The 16,604-nt window shown below is 41.8% G+C and overlaps 1 protein-coding gene across 3 annotated transcripts in view; it reads left to right on the top strand.

Annotated features, from left to right (window-relative positions):
- Window positions 1-16,138, top strand: part of chst10 (carbohydrate sulfotransferase 10) — a 58,725-nt gene extending 42,587 nt beyond the window's left edge. For all 3 annotated transcript variants that reach the window (XM_060898741.1, XM_060898739.1, XM_060898740.1), the window contains exons 4-6: window positions 9,718-9,952; window positions 10,066-10,171; window positions 15,397-16,138. In XM_060898741.1, the coding sequence (XP_060754724.1) occupies window positions 9,718-9,952; window positions 10,066-10,171; window positions 15,397-15,946 (891 nt within the window). In that variant the 3' untranslated portion in view covers window positions 15,947-16,138. The remainder of the gene's footprint in view (window positions 1-9,717; window positions 9,953-10,065; window positions 10,172-15,396) is intronic.
- The last annotated feature ends 466 nt before the right edge of the window (window positions 16,139-16,604 follow it).

Consider the following 16,604-nt stretch of genomic DNA (forward strand, 5'->3'; position numbering starts at 1 on the left):
CAACGATCAGTAAAATATCAGGTCCATATGGCAACGCAACGCTTGCTGAAAACGATGCAATACACATGCCACACCTCTAGGGGCGCTGTAAGACGGTCCCTTCGGAGACACCAGAACAATAGAAGAAGTAAGGACGCATGCGCATAAACTATTATGCGCCAGACTTCATATTAGCCACAAAGTCAGGAAAATCTGTTTGTAAAATTACATTATAATGACCAAATACAATGAAAAGTATTTTTCCAGTCTCACCTGTGAAAGGTAATCCCATGTGATCTCGTTTGGACGGCAAACCTGTTGGTACAGTTAAACGCAGCTAATCTTTATTCTCTGCTTTGACCTATCCAATATGGCGGCGAGGATGACGTATGATTCTACGCGGAAGGCGGCATCTTTAATGGTCCGGAATAAATTGAATACTACACGTTGATGGATTAATTTGTTGTTTCTCACCTGTGAAAGGTAATCCCATGTGATCTCGTTTGGACGGTAAACCTGTTGGTACAGTTAAAGGCAGCGCATGAATCTTTATTCTCCGCTTTGACCTATCCAATATGGCGGTGAGGATGACGTCTGATTCTACGCGGAAGGCGGCGTCTTTAATGGTCCGGAATAAATTGAATGCTACACGTTGATGGATTAATTTGCTCCTCTACGCCCTTTTTGAGGAATGTATTGTCGGACTTAAACCAACATCTGAAGAGGTGAGATCGCTCCTTTTTTTCCCTATTTTTGCTGGCGGGATTGACTCTGCCCTAAGGGCAGAGTCTCTCTCTCTCTCTCTCTCTCTCTCTCTCTCTCTCTCTCTCTCTCTCTCACTTTGCACCATTACACAATAAATATTCACAGTGAAAATATTTTGTAAGCGCATTTCATGAACCAAGTTATAGGATTTGTTGACAACTCGCATCGCATCGCAATGAGAAGATCATTGGCACTACTGGTGTTAAGAATCAGACCATTTCATAAATGAATATTTTGCTGTAGAGCTGCAGTGTTTGTACAATTGCATGTTTTTGCTTCACTATTACTGTCACTATTCTGCTTCTTGCATTACTACTGTGAACTAACACTGAACATAATAATAATAATAATAATAATATCCAAGCTCGTGTTTCACTCTCACTAGTGCTCTGTAAGGCTTTTTCCTGGTGATATTCGTTACACTTCTACCCGGCGTGAAGCACTCACAGTCATGTGGTTGTGACGTCATCGTAAACAAATCCGTTCTACTCATCCAGACGACTTCACAACGGCACCGTTGCCAGATCTTTCCACTCTGGAACCCGTTCTCAAAAATATTGCATTTTGGGCACCCAAAACGCCGGTGCCGTGTGGACGCCAGGCCTAAACGATAAGCAATTGTATCGGAGTCACCTGAATCTGTTGCCGTGTGGACATGGCCTGAATCTCAAGAGAAGGTTGGTCATGCAGCAAGACAACGACCCTAAGCACACAAGTCATTCTACCAAAGAATGGTTAAAGAAGAATAAAGTTAATGTTTTGGAATGGCCAAGTCAAAGTCCTGACCTTAACCTTTATTTAAAAAACAGGGATCTATCAAAGTCTGATCTTTACAGCACGTTTGTGGAAGTGTATCATGGCACGAACAAAGGAGATTTCTGAGGACCTCAGAAAAAGCGTTGTTGATGTTCATCAGGCTGGAAAAGGTTACAAAACCATCTCTAAAGAGTTTGGACTCCACCAATCCACAGTCAGGCAGATTGTGTACAAATAGAGGAAATTCAAGACCATTGTTACCCTCCCCAGGAGTGGTCGACCAACAAAGATCACTCCAAGAGCAAGGCGTGTTATAGTCGGCCCGGTCACAAAGGACCCCAGGGTAACTTCTAAGCAACTGAAGGCCTCTCTCACATTGGCTAATGTTAATGTTCATGAGTCCACCATCAGGAGAACACTGAACAACAATGGTGTGCATGGCAGGGTTACAAGGAGAAAGCCATTGCTCTCCAAAAAGAACATTGCTGCTCATCTGCAGTTTGCTAAAGATCATGTGGACAAGCCAGAAGGCTATTGGAAAAATGTTTTGTGAACAGATGAGACCAAAATAGAACTTTTTGGTTTAAATGAGAAGCGTTATGTTTGGAGAAAGGAAAACACTGCATTCCAGCATAAGAACCTTATCCCATCTGTGAAACATGGTGGTGGTAGTATCATGGTTTGGGCCTGTTTTGCTGCATCTGGGCCAGAATGGCTTGCCATCATTGATGGAACAATGAATTCTGAATTATACCAGTGAATTCTAAAGGAAAATTTCAGGACGTTTGTCCATGAATTGAATCTCAGGAGAAGGTGGGTCATACAGCAAGACAACAACCCTAAGCACACAAGTCGTTCTACCAAAGAATGGTTAAAGAAGAATAAAGTGAATGTTTTGGAATGGCCAAGTCAAAGTCCTGACCTTAATCCAATCGAAATGTTGTGGAAGGACCTGAAGTGAGCAGTTCATGTGAGGAAACCCACCAACATCCCAGAGTTGAAGCTGTTCTGTACGGAGGAATGGGCTAAAATTCTGCCAAGCCGGTGTGCAGGACTGATCAACAGTTACCGGAAACATTTAGTTGCAGTTATTGCTGCACAAGGGGGGTCACACCAGATACTGAAAGCAAAGGTTCACATACTTTTGCCACTCACAGATATGTAATATTGGATAATTTTCCTCAATAAATAAATGATCAAGTATAATATTTTTGTCTCATTTGTTTAACTGGGTTCTCTTTATCTACTTTTAGGACTTGTGTGAAAATCTGATAATATTTTAGGTCATATTTATGCAGAAATATTGAAAATACTAAAGGGTTCACAAACTTTCAAGCACCACTGTACAATAGTCCCTCAGTGGATGGGCATAAAAGTTGTCAAGATGGTGGCGCCACCATCCGTTTCCTTTATGATTTTATGGGCGTCTTGGCCAGTCTGAGCTACATCCTCCCTCCATTGAGGCAGTTTATTAATTAATTAAAATGCAATCAAGACAGTTCTGGATTCGAAGCTCACGGCCTTTCCGTGTGGCGTTTGCCTGTTCTCCTCGTGCCTGTATGGGTTTCCTCCAGCAGTCCAAAGACATGTGGATGAGGTCAACTGGCTATTCTAAATTACCTGTAGGTGTGAATGATTGTTCATCTGGGTTAGACCTGCAATAGATTGATGACTTGCCCAGGCTTGTACCTCGCCCGAAGTCAGCTGGGATTGGTTCCATCTTTCCCGGTGACCCTGACAAACGGTATAGATGATGGACGGATGGATAAACAAGCTGTTATTCCTTAAAGTGCATTTCCATTTCCTCTCAGTCCCCAATGATTCATCTCATCTCATCATCTCATTATCTCTAGCCGCTTTATCCTGCTCTACAGGGTCGCAGGCAAGCTGGAGCCTATCCCAGCTGACTACGGGCAAAAGGCGGGGTACACCCTGGACAAGTCGCCAGGTCATCACAGGGCTGACACATAGACACAGACAACCATTCACATTCACACCTACGGTCAATTTAGAGTCACCAGTTAACCTAACCTGCATGTCTTTGGACTGTGGGGGAAACCGGAGCACCCGGAGGAAACCCACGCGGACACGGGGAGAACATGCAAACTCCGCACAGAAAGGCCCTCGTCGGCCACGGGGCTCGAACCCGGACCTTCTTGCTGCGAGGCGACAGCGCTAACCACTACACCACCGTGCCGCCCCCCAGTGGTTCAGTCTCTGCGTTTTAACCCAACTGAGAACTGGTGGTTGGAATTGAAGAGGGAAGTCCACATATACAAACCGAATAATACAAAAGAGCTTGAAATGTTGCATGGGCTGGGATTTCTCAACAAGCGTTTCACATCTCATTAGACAATTCAGTGCTGCCATTGTTTCCAGGACAGGTATTGCAAAATGGTCATTTTTTAGAGTGGTGATAAAATGGGAACCAGTGTTTTGCTGGAACAATGCACTATACTTTGAGTATCTGTACTTTTTTTTACGAGAGGGGTATTTTTTTTGGGGGGGAGGGGCTTATGACTTATTAACTTCACTACATTTGAAAGGCAAATATCGTACTTTTTTTTACTCCACTATATTTCTATCAAGGTCCTCATTACTACGAAGCAGCTTTGAAAGTGGATAGGGTTTTGTTTTGGTTTTTCTTTTCTTTTCTTAAACGTGAATGTTTTCACAGGTGACACTGAGACAGCCGATCAGTAATCACTAGGGTCACGTCACGTCCATAGACTGTATAAAATCAAGATCAATGATTTCTCTGCAGCATTATTTAACACAATCAGTTGATGGCAGAACGGAAGGAGGCGGTTCTTCTGGGGAATGCACGCCCCCATGGCCATACCTGGAACCCGTGTTTCAGTTTGCTGAAAGGAATAAAGATTTTTGTTTGCCTAAAACGAACTGCATCACAGCCTATTAAAAACTCTCCATCTGACCTGTGGAAGCATATTGAGGGATATCAACGTTTTATTCCAAGAGAAAGCTTGCAATGAAGTTGTCTGTGCTTTTAGAGCTAGCGATAACTTTGCAATAGCTATGCAGTCTGGTTAGTCAAATGACTTTTCTGTGGATTTTCCCACCAAGTTGCCGTTGCCTTGTCCACGGCTAACGTTTACACATAGCTTACAGTGGTGCTTGAAAGTTTGTGAACCCTTTAGAATTCTCTATATTTCTGCATAAATATGACCTAAAACATCGTCAGATTTTCACACAAGTCTTAAAAGTAGATAAAGAGAACCCAGTTAAACAAATGAGACAAAAATATTATACTTGGTCATTTATTTACTGAGGAAAATGATCCAATATTACATATCTGTGAGTGGCAAAAGTATGTGAACCTTTGCTTTCAGTATCTGGTGTGACCCCCTTGTGCAGCAATAACTGCATCTAAACATTTCCGGTAACTGTTGATCAGTCCTGCACACCGGCTTGGCAGAATTTTAGCCCATTCCTCCGTACAGAACAGCTTCAACTCTGGGATGTTGGTGGGTTTCCTCACATGAACTGCTCGCTTCAGGTCCTTCCACAACATTTCCTTTGGATTAAGGTCAGGACTTTGACTTGGCCATTCCAAAACATTCACTTTATTCTTCTTTGACCATTCTTTGGTAGAACGACTTGTGTGCTTAGGGTCGTTGTCTTGCTGCATGACCAACCTTCTCTTGAGATTCACTTCATGGACAGATGTCCTGACATTTTCCTTTAGAATTCACTGGTATAATTCAGAATTCATTGTTCCATCAATGATTGCAAGCCGTCCTGGCCCAGATGCAGCAAAATAGGCCCAAACCATGATACTACCGCCACCATGTTTCACAGATGGGATAAGGTTCTTATGCTGGAATGCAGTGTTTTCCTTTCTCCAAACATAACAGTTCTCATTTAAACCAAAAAGTTCTATTTTGGTCTCATCCTTCCACAAAACATTTTTCCAATAGCCTTCTGGCTTGTCGACGTGATCTTTAGCAAACTGCAGATGAGCAGCAATGTTCTTTTTGGAGAGCAGTGGCTTTCTCCTTGCAACCCTGCCATGCACACCACTGTGGTTCAGTGTTCTCCTGATTGTGGACTCATGAACATTGGCTAATGTTAATGTGAGAGAGGCCTTCAGTTGCTTAGAAGTTACCCTGGGGTCCTTTGTGACCTCGTTGACTATTACACGCCTTGCTCTTGGAGTGATCTTTGTTGGTCGACCACTCCTGTGGAGGGTAATAATGGTCTTAAATTTACTCCATTTGTACACAATCTGTCTGACTGTGGATTGGTGGAGTCCAAACTCTTTAGAGATGGTTTTGTAACCTTTTCCAGCCTGATGAGCATCAACAATGCTTTTTCTGAGGTCCTCAGAAATCTCCTTTGTTTGTGCTGTGTTACACTTCCACAAACATGTGTTGTGAAGATCAGACTTTGATAGATCCCTGTTCTTTAAATAAAACAGGGTGCCCACTCACACCTGATTGTCATCCCATTGATTGAAAACACCTGACTCTAATTTCACCTTCACATTAACTGCTAATCCTCGAGGTTCACATAGTTTTGCCACTCACGGATATGTAATATTGGATCATTTTCCTCAATAAATAAATTACTAAGTATAATATTTTTGTCTCATTTGTTTAACTGGGTTCTCTTTATCTACTTTTAGGACTTGTGTGAAAATCTGATGATGTTTTAGGTCATATTTATACAGAAATATAGAAAATTCTAAAGGGTTCACAAACTTTCAAGCACCACTGTAGTTAGTTAGCATGTAAAAATGGAGTCACACTAACATGAATGTTATCTGAAGTGCTTTCAGAAACGTTTCGGCATAATTTTGCCAAATAAACAGAATGTAGAAATCCGTGTTTAAAGGTGTTTATTCTACAGGTTCTACCAGTTCGTCAGTAAATCCAGTCGGTTGTTTCAGAGGTGTTTTAGGTTTTGTAAGCGTTGTGGCAATAATACAACATTGTGCTGACAGAAAATGTTAAGTATTTTTAAAAGCAAGTACTTCAGTACTTTAACTTAAAGTGGCATTCCACCATTGGATGTATTCTTTGGCATAAAATACGACAACATATATAAACGGTATCACTAGATAGAGAAATCTTTTAGCTTCAAAATGATATATCAAACATAATTTTTTTGACAACAAGTATATTAATTTTGCGACCAAAGTCACCTACCCTTTTAATTTCCGCGCGGTAGTGAAACGTGATGTCATCGGCAGGTTCCCCTTCTTGTGTACCACATGACGTATCCTACCTCTTGGATTTGTCCTACCAAGCCTACTGCGCATGCGCGAAATCGCCTACTGCGCATGCGCGAAATCCAGGAGGGTAGGAAAATTCAACAGTAGTTTTGTCCTACCGATCAGCTGGGCTGATAGAAAATCGGTGAGTATTTCACGCATTTGCCGATTTTTATGTTTTGTGCGTATTGGTCGAGTCTTTGGCCGAGTCAAATAATTTGTAATGACTTGTTGTGAATAATAAAACGGTCTGCATGAGAACTTGCTAATTGTAATGGCGTCATGTGTTCTGCGCATGCGCAGTAGGCTTCGCGCATGCGCAGTAGGCTTGGTAGGACAAATCCAAGAGGTGGGATAACTTTACAGAACACCGACACGTGGTACACAAGAAGGGGAACCTGCCGATGACATCACGCGCGGAAATTAAAAGGGTAGGTGACTTGGGTCGCAAAATTAATATACTTGTCGTCACAAAATTATGTTTAATATATCATTTTGAAGCTAAAAGATTTCTCTATCTAGTGATGCCATTTATATATGTTGTCGTATTTTATGCCAAAGAATACATCCAATGGTGGAATGCCACTTTAAGTAAAAATTTGACTGGACAACTTGTTTCGGAGTAACATTTAACCAGTGGGATCTGTACTTTGACTTAAGTTGGGTACTTTGTCCACCTCTGGTATAGATACACAGGTGTATTTGGTTTGTGTTAAACCATCGTGTCTGATCAGATTTGCCCCATAAAGCATCTCCTGGCTTTTTTTTTTTTCTCCCCTTTCATTCCCTATTTTCTCCACTTTACCCCATTCCTTACATATCTTTATCGTGCTTCACTTTTTTTTTTTTTTAATTTTTTTTTTTTTTGCAGTCCAGTCTCTGATCATCATCATCTTTTTGAATGGCTCTTTTACTACTCTAATTATTTTTAGGGACATTATTTCAGTTTTTCTCTTATACAGTGTATCTTTCATATATTCTTCCTTTCTCTTTAGGACAGTTGTTGAAACAGGATTGTTTTTCTCATATTATTTGCCATTTTCACTTCATTCCCACAGTCATATCGAAACAGTATTTATTGGTCATACTGGTTGCAAGCTGCATGAACATTATGACAGTGAATTATGTGACTAATAAATACTTTTTAGACATGACTGTGAGAATGAAGCTAAAATGGCAAATAACATGAGAACAATCCTGTTTCAATAACTGTCCTAAACAAAGGATGTATTGTACAGCTTTGGTGTTGGTATAAGGGTTGTTTTACAATCAGGGTCCGCAAGCTAAAAATCACATTTAACACTTATTATCTTCAATATCAAAAGGCTTGACTAAATAAACTTGGTTGTTTATTGTAGCCCTGTGATAGCTCTATTTACCATGCAAAAAAAACATTTGGTGATAACGTTATTTTTGGTGAATGTATGGCAATATATGTCATATTTAGCAAAATTACTCGTGTCATTTAGAAAAAGTGCTTTTTTGACCACAGGTAGCTCCAAAAGGGATGCACTTACATCATTCTTTATACCATAAAACACATATTTGGTTCCATATCACTGGAAACATAGTTAAGTTTTAATGTTGAATGCCAGTAAGTTTTCAGACTATTTTGATCAAATTAGTATGTAATTGTGTCAAAAAAAACGTCCTCTCCGAGACAGCTAATTTTTCAATATAAAATAACATATATAAAATGATTATTTTCATCCTAAAATGTGGTCAAGATATTGGGACATAAATATTAGAGACAACTAACACAAAGCTTACAGCCTTATATTTAAAAGCACTATGGAAGTAGTGGATTCAACAAAGTGTAAATTCAATATCATAGTCGCCACTGAAGTCCACTCGATCCTTGTTTACCGTCAATGGATCAGTCACTCGTCAAACAGTCCGCCAGAATCCGAGTAGGGAATGGCTGAGCGTAGCCGTCAGTCAAACACAAGTTAGCCAATGGGAATGCATTCCTGAACAGCCCGCCCACACGGGAAGTTTGTGCCAAAACTGCAAGCAAAAAGTCAGGGAGCGCAAACGAGAAAGCTGGAATCGCAACTAAAATAAATTACATCAAACAAAACTAAGAAAGACGCAGAACAAAAATAAAAGGTTTCTGAAGAGTAATAGACTGAGATTTTGCACGATTACACGAATAATTTGTTTGCCCGTCTAAAAAAAATTTACTTTCTTTTTTTTGTATTTTGATTTGTCGTTTTCGTTTGATATTTCAAAAGTATTGTATGAACATTTTGGCACAAAATTGCTTCCATACACCCTCGCTACGTGCGCTAGGTGAAGGATCGGTCAGTGGAGAGCTCAGCTAAGCTCAGCATGTTTAATTCCCCAAGCCAATGACAAGAACTTTCGTGAGAAATAACGCGAACGTCTGCATCATGCGGGATTTGCGGGCGGGAGCGGGACAAAATGTGGCAGGCGGGAGCGGGACTGAAAATCATAATTCTTTGCGGGAGCGGGACTGCACAATGCGGGAGCGGGACTGAAAATTCTGTCTCTACTTTGTACCCTGATTGTAAAACAACCCATAATTAATAAATGGAGAGAGATAGAAAGGAAGGAAGAACTAATACAAAAGAGGAAGATGCACTGTATAAGAGAGAAACTGAAATAATCTCCCTAAAAATAATTATAGTAGTAAAGGAGCCGTTCAAAAAATGATGAGACTGGACTGGAAAGGGGACAAGATCCAAGAAGCGCTCTAAAGATATGGAAGGAATGTGGGTAAAGGTGAGAAAATAAGCAGGTAGTTTTCTTAGGGCAAGTTTGATCGGATATGACGGTTTAACACGCAAACCAAATACACGCCATGCGAGTGGTAAGATGGAGGTCAGACGGCTTCACTCTGACGAGCGTCTGAGCGCTCTACATTTTATATAGAGCTCGGTGAGTGAGCTGAGACCACCTTTAGATAGGGTTAAGTAATACACGGAGAATGTGTGTTTCAATTGAAGTGTGTGTGTGTGTAGTCTTTAGGTGGCCCAACTCAGGTGGAGCTCTCAGACTGGGAGTCTGTGACGGCGCAACGCTTGCAACTTTTGTCCAGCGTTTGCAGGAACTCGTCTCTCTGGAACCTCACACACACTCCTCTGCGCAAGTTCGTCCTCGATCGCATCTTTGTGTGCGACAAACATAGGATTCTTTTCTGCCAGACGCCCAAAGTGGGCAACACGCAGTGGAAGAAGGTCCTTATTGTCCTTAACGGTGAGAGGGTTTGCTCAGCATCCACATGTGGATATTCAGTAAAGCATGAAAGTGATCTTGTGTGGAATTCTGTATTATCAGAACTCCTTTTAATGATTTTGTCTTGTTTTTAGGAAAGTTCTCCAAGGTTGAAGACATACCCGAGAATATGGTCCATGACCACGAGAGAAACGGTTTACCTCGTCTGTCCTCTATGAGTGACGCAGCGATCACAGAAAGGTCTGGAAAAGTTTATGATGTATAATTTATTTATTTATTTTTTTAAATCTAAATTGTTTGTTATATTTCAGCAAATCTAGTGAAAGAAAACTGCACGTTTTCTTGGGTCGCTATAGACCCTTTTCACTCACATGACCTTCATAAGCGCAACCGCCATTTTGGACATGAAGAAATAACGGTTTATGGCACAGACCCTTTCGGTTCTCGCTCATCTAGCTGCTACAATGACTGCTTAGACTGCAACAATAATACCTAACACACATTTCAGTATCCGTCGTAAAGACGTGAAACTCGTCGAGTGACAAGTGTGTTCATTGATAAGCTAACGCAATCTAAAAGTAGACATACCATCACACTGCCCTGGCACTGTGTACAGTTTACCTTCTATGGTTTGTGCACTCACTATTTGCCATTACTTTCTCAACCCAGTGTTCGAACTAGGGCTTTGACCTTGGCCCAAAAATCATATTCGAAGTTCGTTTGGAAATTAATCTAGACATTCGAATAGTATTCGAACTTTTATTAATTATATTATTCTTAAATGCGGGCGGCACGGTGGTGTAGTGGTTAGCGCTGTCGCCTCACAGCAAGAAGGTCCTGGGTTCGAGCCCCGTGGCCGGCGAGGGCCTTTCTGTGCGGAGTTTGCATGTTCTCCCCGTGTCCGCGTGGGTTTCCTCCGGGTGCTCCGGTTTCCCCCACAGTTCAAAGACATGCAGGTTAGGTTAACTGGTGACTCTAAATTGAGCGTAGGTGTGAATGTGAGTGTGAATGGTTGTCTGTGTCTATGTGTCAGCCCTGTGATGACCTGGCGACTTGTCCAGGGTGTACCCCGCCTTTCGCCCGTAGTCAGCTGGGATAGGCTCCAGCTTGCCTGCGACCCTGTAGAACAGGATAAAGCGGCTACAGATAATGAGATGAGATGAGATTCTTAAATGCCTCACTAACACCTCGGCATCAAAATTAAATGATATTCAGTCCACCAGGGGGCAGTGTTCAGTCAGTCAATAAGATTACGTGCAGGAAATATGAAATATTCAGGCGTGTTTTTACAACCACTACTAATGAAACATGCAGTGTCGTAGTAATTGGCATTATACCGGCTGACGCTTTTAACGTTACATAATCCACAAACTTCGTCGTTTGTCCGTTGCCTTTTTTGTGTGAAACGCTGTTCCTTCGGTTTCCTGGTTGCTTGTACTGATGAAAGCCTCTAAACTGTAGCCTCACTGACAATCAAAGGGGAACGTTTACAAAATGAGCAGGTACTGCTAGGCTCACCTAATCTGTGAGTTTATAACACTGCCGTTCCGAGCCCATTCGTGTTGGCTTTTGAGAATGTTTGTTTTGAATGAGACCGGTGTCAGCTGTCATGTCACTGCTTCCTGCTCGCGTCTCTGATTCACAATTCAAACAAACACGGACACGATATGTTATAAGATCACAGATTAGTTTTACGTGCTCACTTCGTTAACCTTTTTTTTATCGCATTCTCCATCTTTTTTTTTTTTCGAATCCAAAATAGCGCCACACATCACTTTTTAAATTCTCCGGAGTGCAAATCTCCAACGTGCTAGCATCTGACTCCATTGTTCAATGCGTGCCAGCTTGACGCTAACGTCTACAGGTGCCCAGATAAGACAAAAGACAATGACCTTCGCGATTCACATAAATTCCACAGACGTTAAAAAAAAAAAAAACCTGCGGCCTGAACTGAAAACGTTTACAACCACATTCACAAAAATAAAAGAATTATGCCTAATGATGCCATATACAGGTTCGAATATTTAGAGCTGCCTAATATTAGTTCGAACATCTCTTTTTTTTTTTTTTTTTTTTTTTTTCACAACATTCGAATTGTATTCGAATATCGAAGTTCGAAGTCAAAGCCCTAGTTCGAACTATGCCGATATTTTCAGGGGGTCCCTTTTTTTCCCTTGGGGGGGGTGCTTGCGCTTGTCTCAGAGCGCGGATCTCCAAACACATGAGAAGCCTATCTTACGCACATATCACGCGGACTCCACACACGCATCGCGTCTGAAGTCATAACTCATCAGGGGAAATCGTGTCTGCATTGGCATGTTCAAAAAACAACCTCGCGTCAACAATGATACCACACGCAAGAAAAAAAACCCCAGTCAGGCTACTCAACACATCTGATCCACAGCAGCACCAAAGCATCACTGGAAATCATGTCAACAACCAATCTTCCATTTCAACACGCGTCAACAAACAAACGGCACCACAAACATGAACGAATCGGTCAGGCTACCGATTCCAAACCCACAGCAGACGAATAATTAAATGCGTCTTACCTTAAAGCAGAATCGACCACAAAGGAAGTGTGCTGGTACTGTTGGCACACTTCCTTTCTACTAGTTTGTGTCCCCAACCTGGCAGCAGCAGTCGTTGTCATATCGGTTTGTTTTATCTTTGATGTAAATACAACACTTCGGATATGCAAATGCTTCCCGTTACACACGATTGCTACGTCAATAAACATCATTTTGCCAATATTTTAGAGACCACCCATCTTCTCCGTCGGTCAGCATCTGTCGGGATCCGATAAAATGATAAATCTTGCCTTGTGTGTTGATGGTTACTGCATCCAGGTGCACAACAATATAATGGCATGATGGAAGTCTTGCTGAAAGTAAAAACTTTCTTTGATGGCTATATTCCTTTCGATGCTTCGCCGTCGTTCCTCGTTGTTGGCTGTGGTAGACTACTGGTAGTTCATGTCCAAAATGGCGGCCGCGTTTGTCGTGACGTCACGTGAAAGGGTCCATAGTGGCATCACTCTCAAATGTAATTTATTCAGCCGCACGTTACATGCAGTCACGATATACTCCAGTAATTTCCACTGAAGGTGTAAATGTATGAACATTGTGATGCCATCAGGTTTGCTATGCCTTACTATGTATAACCAGAGCAGTTTAATAATGTAATAATGACTACTGCTGCCTTAGAATTTACTAATGAATTATTTTTACTCAGTCTGAATTTCAGATTAAACGCACATAAGTTGTTCAACATGAAAGATCTCGTATTTCTCTGGAAATGCATGAGCTCAATATACTGACCTTTTTATATTTTTCGTTATTCTGTGTACATTCACTGGATATGAGCAACCGCGCACTCTGATTGGCTACTCTGCTACCAGGCTGTCAGCTCGTATACTGCGAGTAGAGAAAAACAAAATGGCGGCGCGTGTTGCTGAACCAACCGAGGACGAAATAAAAACTCGACTCGAAAACAAAACCCCAAAACATACAAAAAAAAAAAGCAACAAAAGTGTTGCCAAGCAAAACAAACCTCGCCCGGCAGCACTTATTTTATACCTGTATGTTGATGATGGTAATATCTCAATCATCAGCTGTCAGGTTATAGTCCTATGAAAACCCATGACCTTGAGTTTGACCACTCAAGGTCAAAGATCATGGTGCCAAATGAAAGGCCATGTGGGAGTTCCTACATGCTCATAATAGTAAACATCTGTCTATCGGTAACTGTTCGAGTTATAATGGAAAATGTTATTTTGACCAATGACCTTCGACCCCCCCGATCTTAAACCCCCACACGCTATGGAGCCTGTCCAAGCTGCATAGCGTGCAGCATATGGTTCAGGGATGCAAACGGCGCGCCTTTTGGCGGATGCCACCTTTTTCACGGCTGAATCGCGCAGATCCGATTTTTTTTGGGGGGTGGGGGCGTTGGAGTGTCTGATTATAATTTCATCAAAGTAAATTCTGTATATAGGCAAATGCCGTTACAGTCCATGAAACATAGGAAGTATAAGTATGAGAAGAAAACAGTAAATCAGAAAGCTGCGCACGTTTGCGCAACTTTTGCGCAAACGTGCGCAGCTTTCTGATTTACTGTTTTCTTCTCATACTTATACTTCCTATGTTTCATGGACTGTAACGGCATTTGCCTATATACAGAATTTACTTTGATGAAATTATAATCAGACACTCCAACGCCCCCCCCCCCCCCCCCCCCCCCCAAAAAAAATCGGATCTGCGCGATTCAACCGTGAAAAAGGCGGCATCCGCCAAAAGCCGTGCCGTTTGCATCCCTGATGGTTGGAAGCAGTGTGTGTGTGTGTGTGTGTGTGTGTGTGTGAAAGATGCAGTTTTGGTTTGAAGTCAAAATGATGAATTTGAACAAAGTTACCGCAAAAAAAACCCAACTTTGACTTTTCCAATTTAATCAGGTAATCTACGGACAATTGCCCACCTACCCTGAAAATTTGAAGTCAATCAGTGTAAAGTTATAGCCCTTTGAAAACCCATAACCTTGAGTTTGACCTTTCAAGTTCACGCATGGTCAAAGATCATGGTGCCAAATGAAAGCCCATATGGCACTTCCTATAAGTTGATAATGGTAAATATCTGTCTACCATCAACCGTTTTCAAGTTCCAGCTCTCTGAAAATCCGTGACCTTGAGTTTGACCTTTCAAGGTCAGAGATCATGGTGCCAAATCAAAGCCCATATGGGAGTTCCTACATGCTTATAATAGTAAACATCTGTCTATTGGCAACCGTTTTTGAGTTATAATGGAAAATGTTATTTTGACCAAAAGGTTGACCTTCACCTTGACCCGATTACGCCCAAAATTTAATGAGGTAATCTACGGACCTTTGCCCACCTACCCTGAAAATCTGAAGTCAATCGGTGCAACCGTCTAGACGCTAGATTGTTAACAGACAGACAGACAAACAAATAAACAAACTGCACTGATTACAATACTTCGCCCCACTTACTCTGTCGCGGGCGAGGTAAATATGGAATAAAAGTATTTGATGGTAAGGAACCCCCGCAAGAATTATTATACCATTTTTCACAGACTGCTACTGTCATTTTGCCGGTTTGTTTACATTCTAAGCAGAAAGGATTTTGTCAGACTTTATACAAAAAAAGATTTCATTTATCGAATTTGCAAAAAAAAAAAAATGCTCTGTTTCTCATAATCCAGTGAATGTGGATATAGTAAGTTATTCCACTCAATCTCCTCGTACATGACTTGTCAACTCGGTGCTACGCGCCTCGTCGGCTATCGGCTCACGTACGACTCGATTTCGTGGAATAACTGTTAAATAGAACAGTTGAATCCTTCTGTCTAGTCTGAAGACTTTCTCCTTATTTCCCGATAAACACCATTTCAGATCAAGCGAGAGCCGTTTGTTACAGTAGCACTTACTATGTTTTTTTCAAATCATTTCAGATTAAATACATACTTTAAGTTCTTCATTGTCCGAGACCCATTCGAACGCCTCATATCGGCCTTCAAGGACAAGTTTGTAGAGAACCCACGCTTTGAGCCATGGTACAAGCACAGCATTGCCCCCGCCATCATCCGCAAGTACCGCAAAAGTCACCGCGACGCCTCCGGAAGCGCCGGTCTGCACTTCGAGGACTTTGTGCGCTACTTGGGCGACGAGCCGGGCCGAAAACATCTCGACCGCCAATTCGGAGAGCACGTCATCCACTGGTTAACGTACACTGAACTCTGCGCTCCATGTGACGTTTCCTATGATGTAATCGGCCATCACGAGACTCTTGAGCAAGATGCGCCGTATATCCTCAAAGCTGCTGGAATTGAGGACTTGGTATCGTATCCCAGCATCCCTAAAGGCATAACGCGCTACAACCGGACCAAGGTTGAGCGCTACTTCTCTGGGATAAGCAAGAGGGACATACGGCGCCTTTACGCTTGCTATCAGGGGGATTTTAGCCTTTTTGGGTACCACAGACCTGACTTTCTGCTCGACTGATATTTCAGATTTATAAGGGGTGTTTGTGTGTGTGTTTTTTTTTTTTTTTTTTTTTTAAATCCAAGGAAGTGGTTCTGATGTCACTCTGGTCTTCCTGTAACTTCCAGTCAAACTGAAATGAGGCAAGTTGAACGCCTACGATTATTCACGTTGCTTAAAGAACTCAACACCAAATCTGAGAGGTTGTGTGGGGTGGGGATTTTTTTGTTTGTTTTTTTTTGGGGGGGGGGGGGGGGGGGGGGGGGGGGGGTACTCCTTACGTATGGAACCAATTTTGTGCCAAAATGTTCATACAATACTTTTGAAATATCAAACAAAAACGACAAATCAAAATACAAAAAAAGAAAAAAGTCAATTTTTTTAGACTGGCAAACAAATTATTCGTGTAATCGTGCAAAATCAGTCTATTACTCTTCAGAAACCTTTCATTTTTGTTCCGCGTCTTTCTCAGTTTTGTTTGACGTAATTTATTTTGGTTGCGATTCCAGCTTTCTCGTTTGCGCTCCCTGACTTTTTGCTTGCAGTTTTGGCACAAACTTCCCGTGTGGGCGGGCTGTCCAGGAACGCATTCCCATTGGCTAACTTGTGTTTGACTGACAGCTACGCTCAGCCATTCCCTACTCGGATTCTGGCGGACTGTTTGACGAATGACCGATCC

Source organism: Neoarius graeffei, chromosome 18 (assembly GCF_027579695.1).
Source record: "Neoarius graeffei isolate fNeoGra1 chromosome 18, fNeoGra1.pri, whole genome shotgun sequence".
NCBI lineage: Eukaryota > Metazoa > Chordata > Actinopteri > Siluriformes > Ariidae > Neoarius > Neoarius graeffei.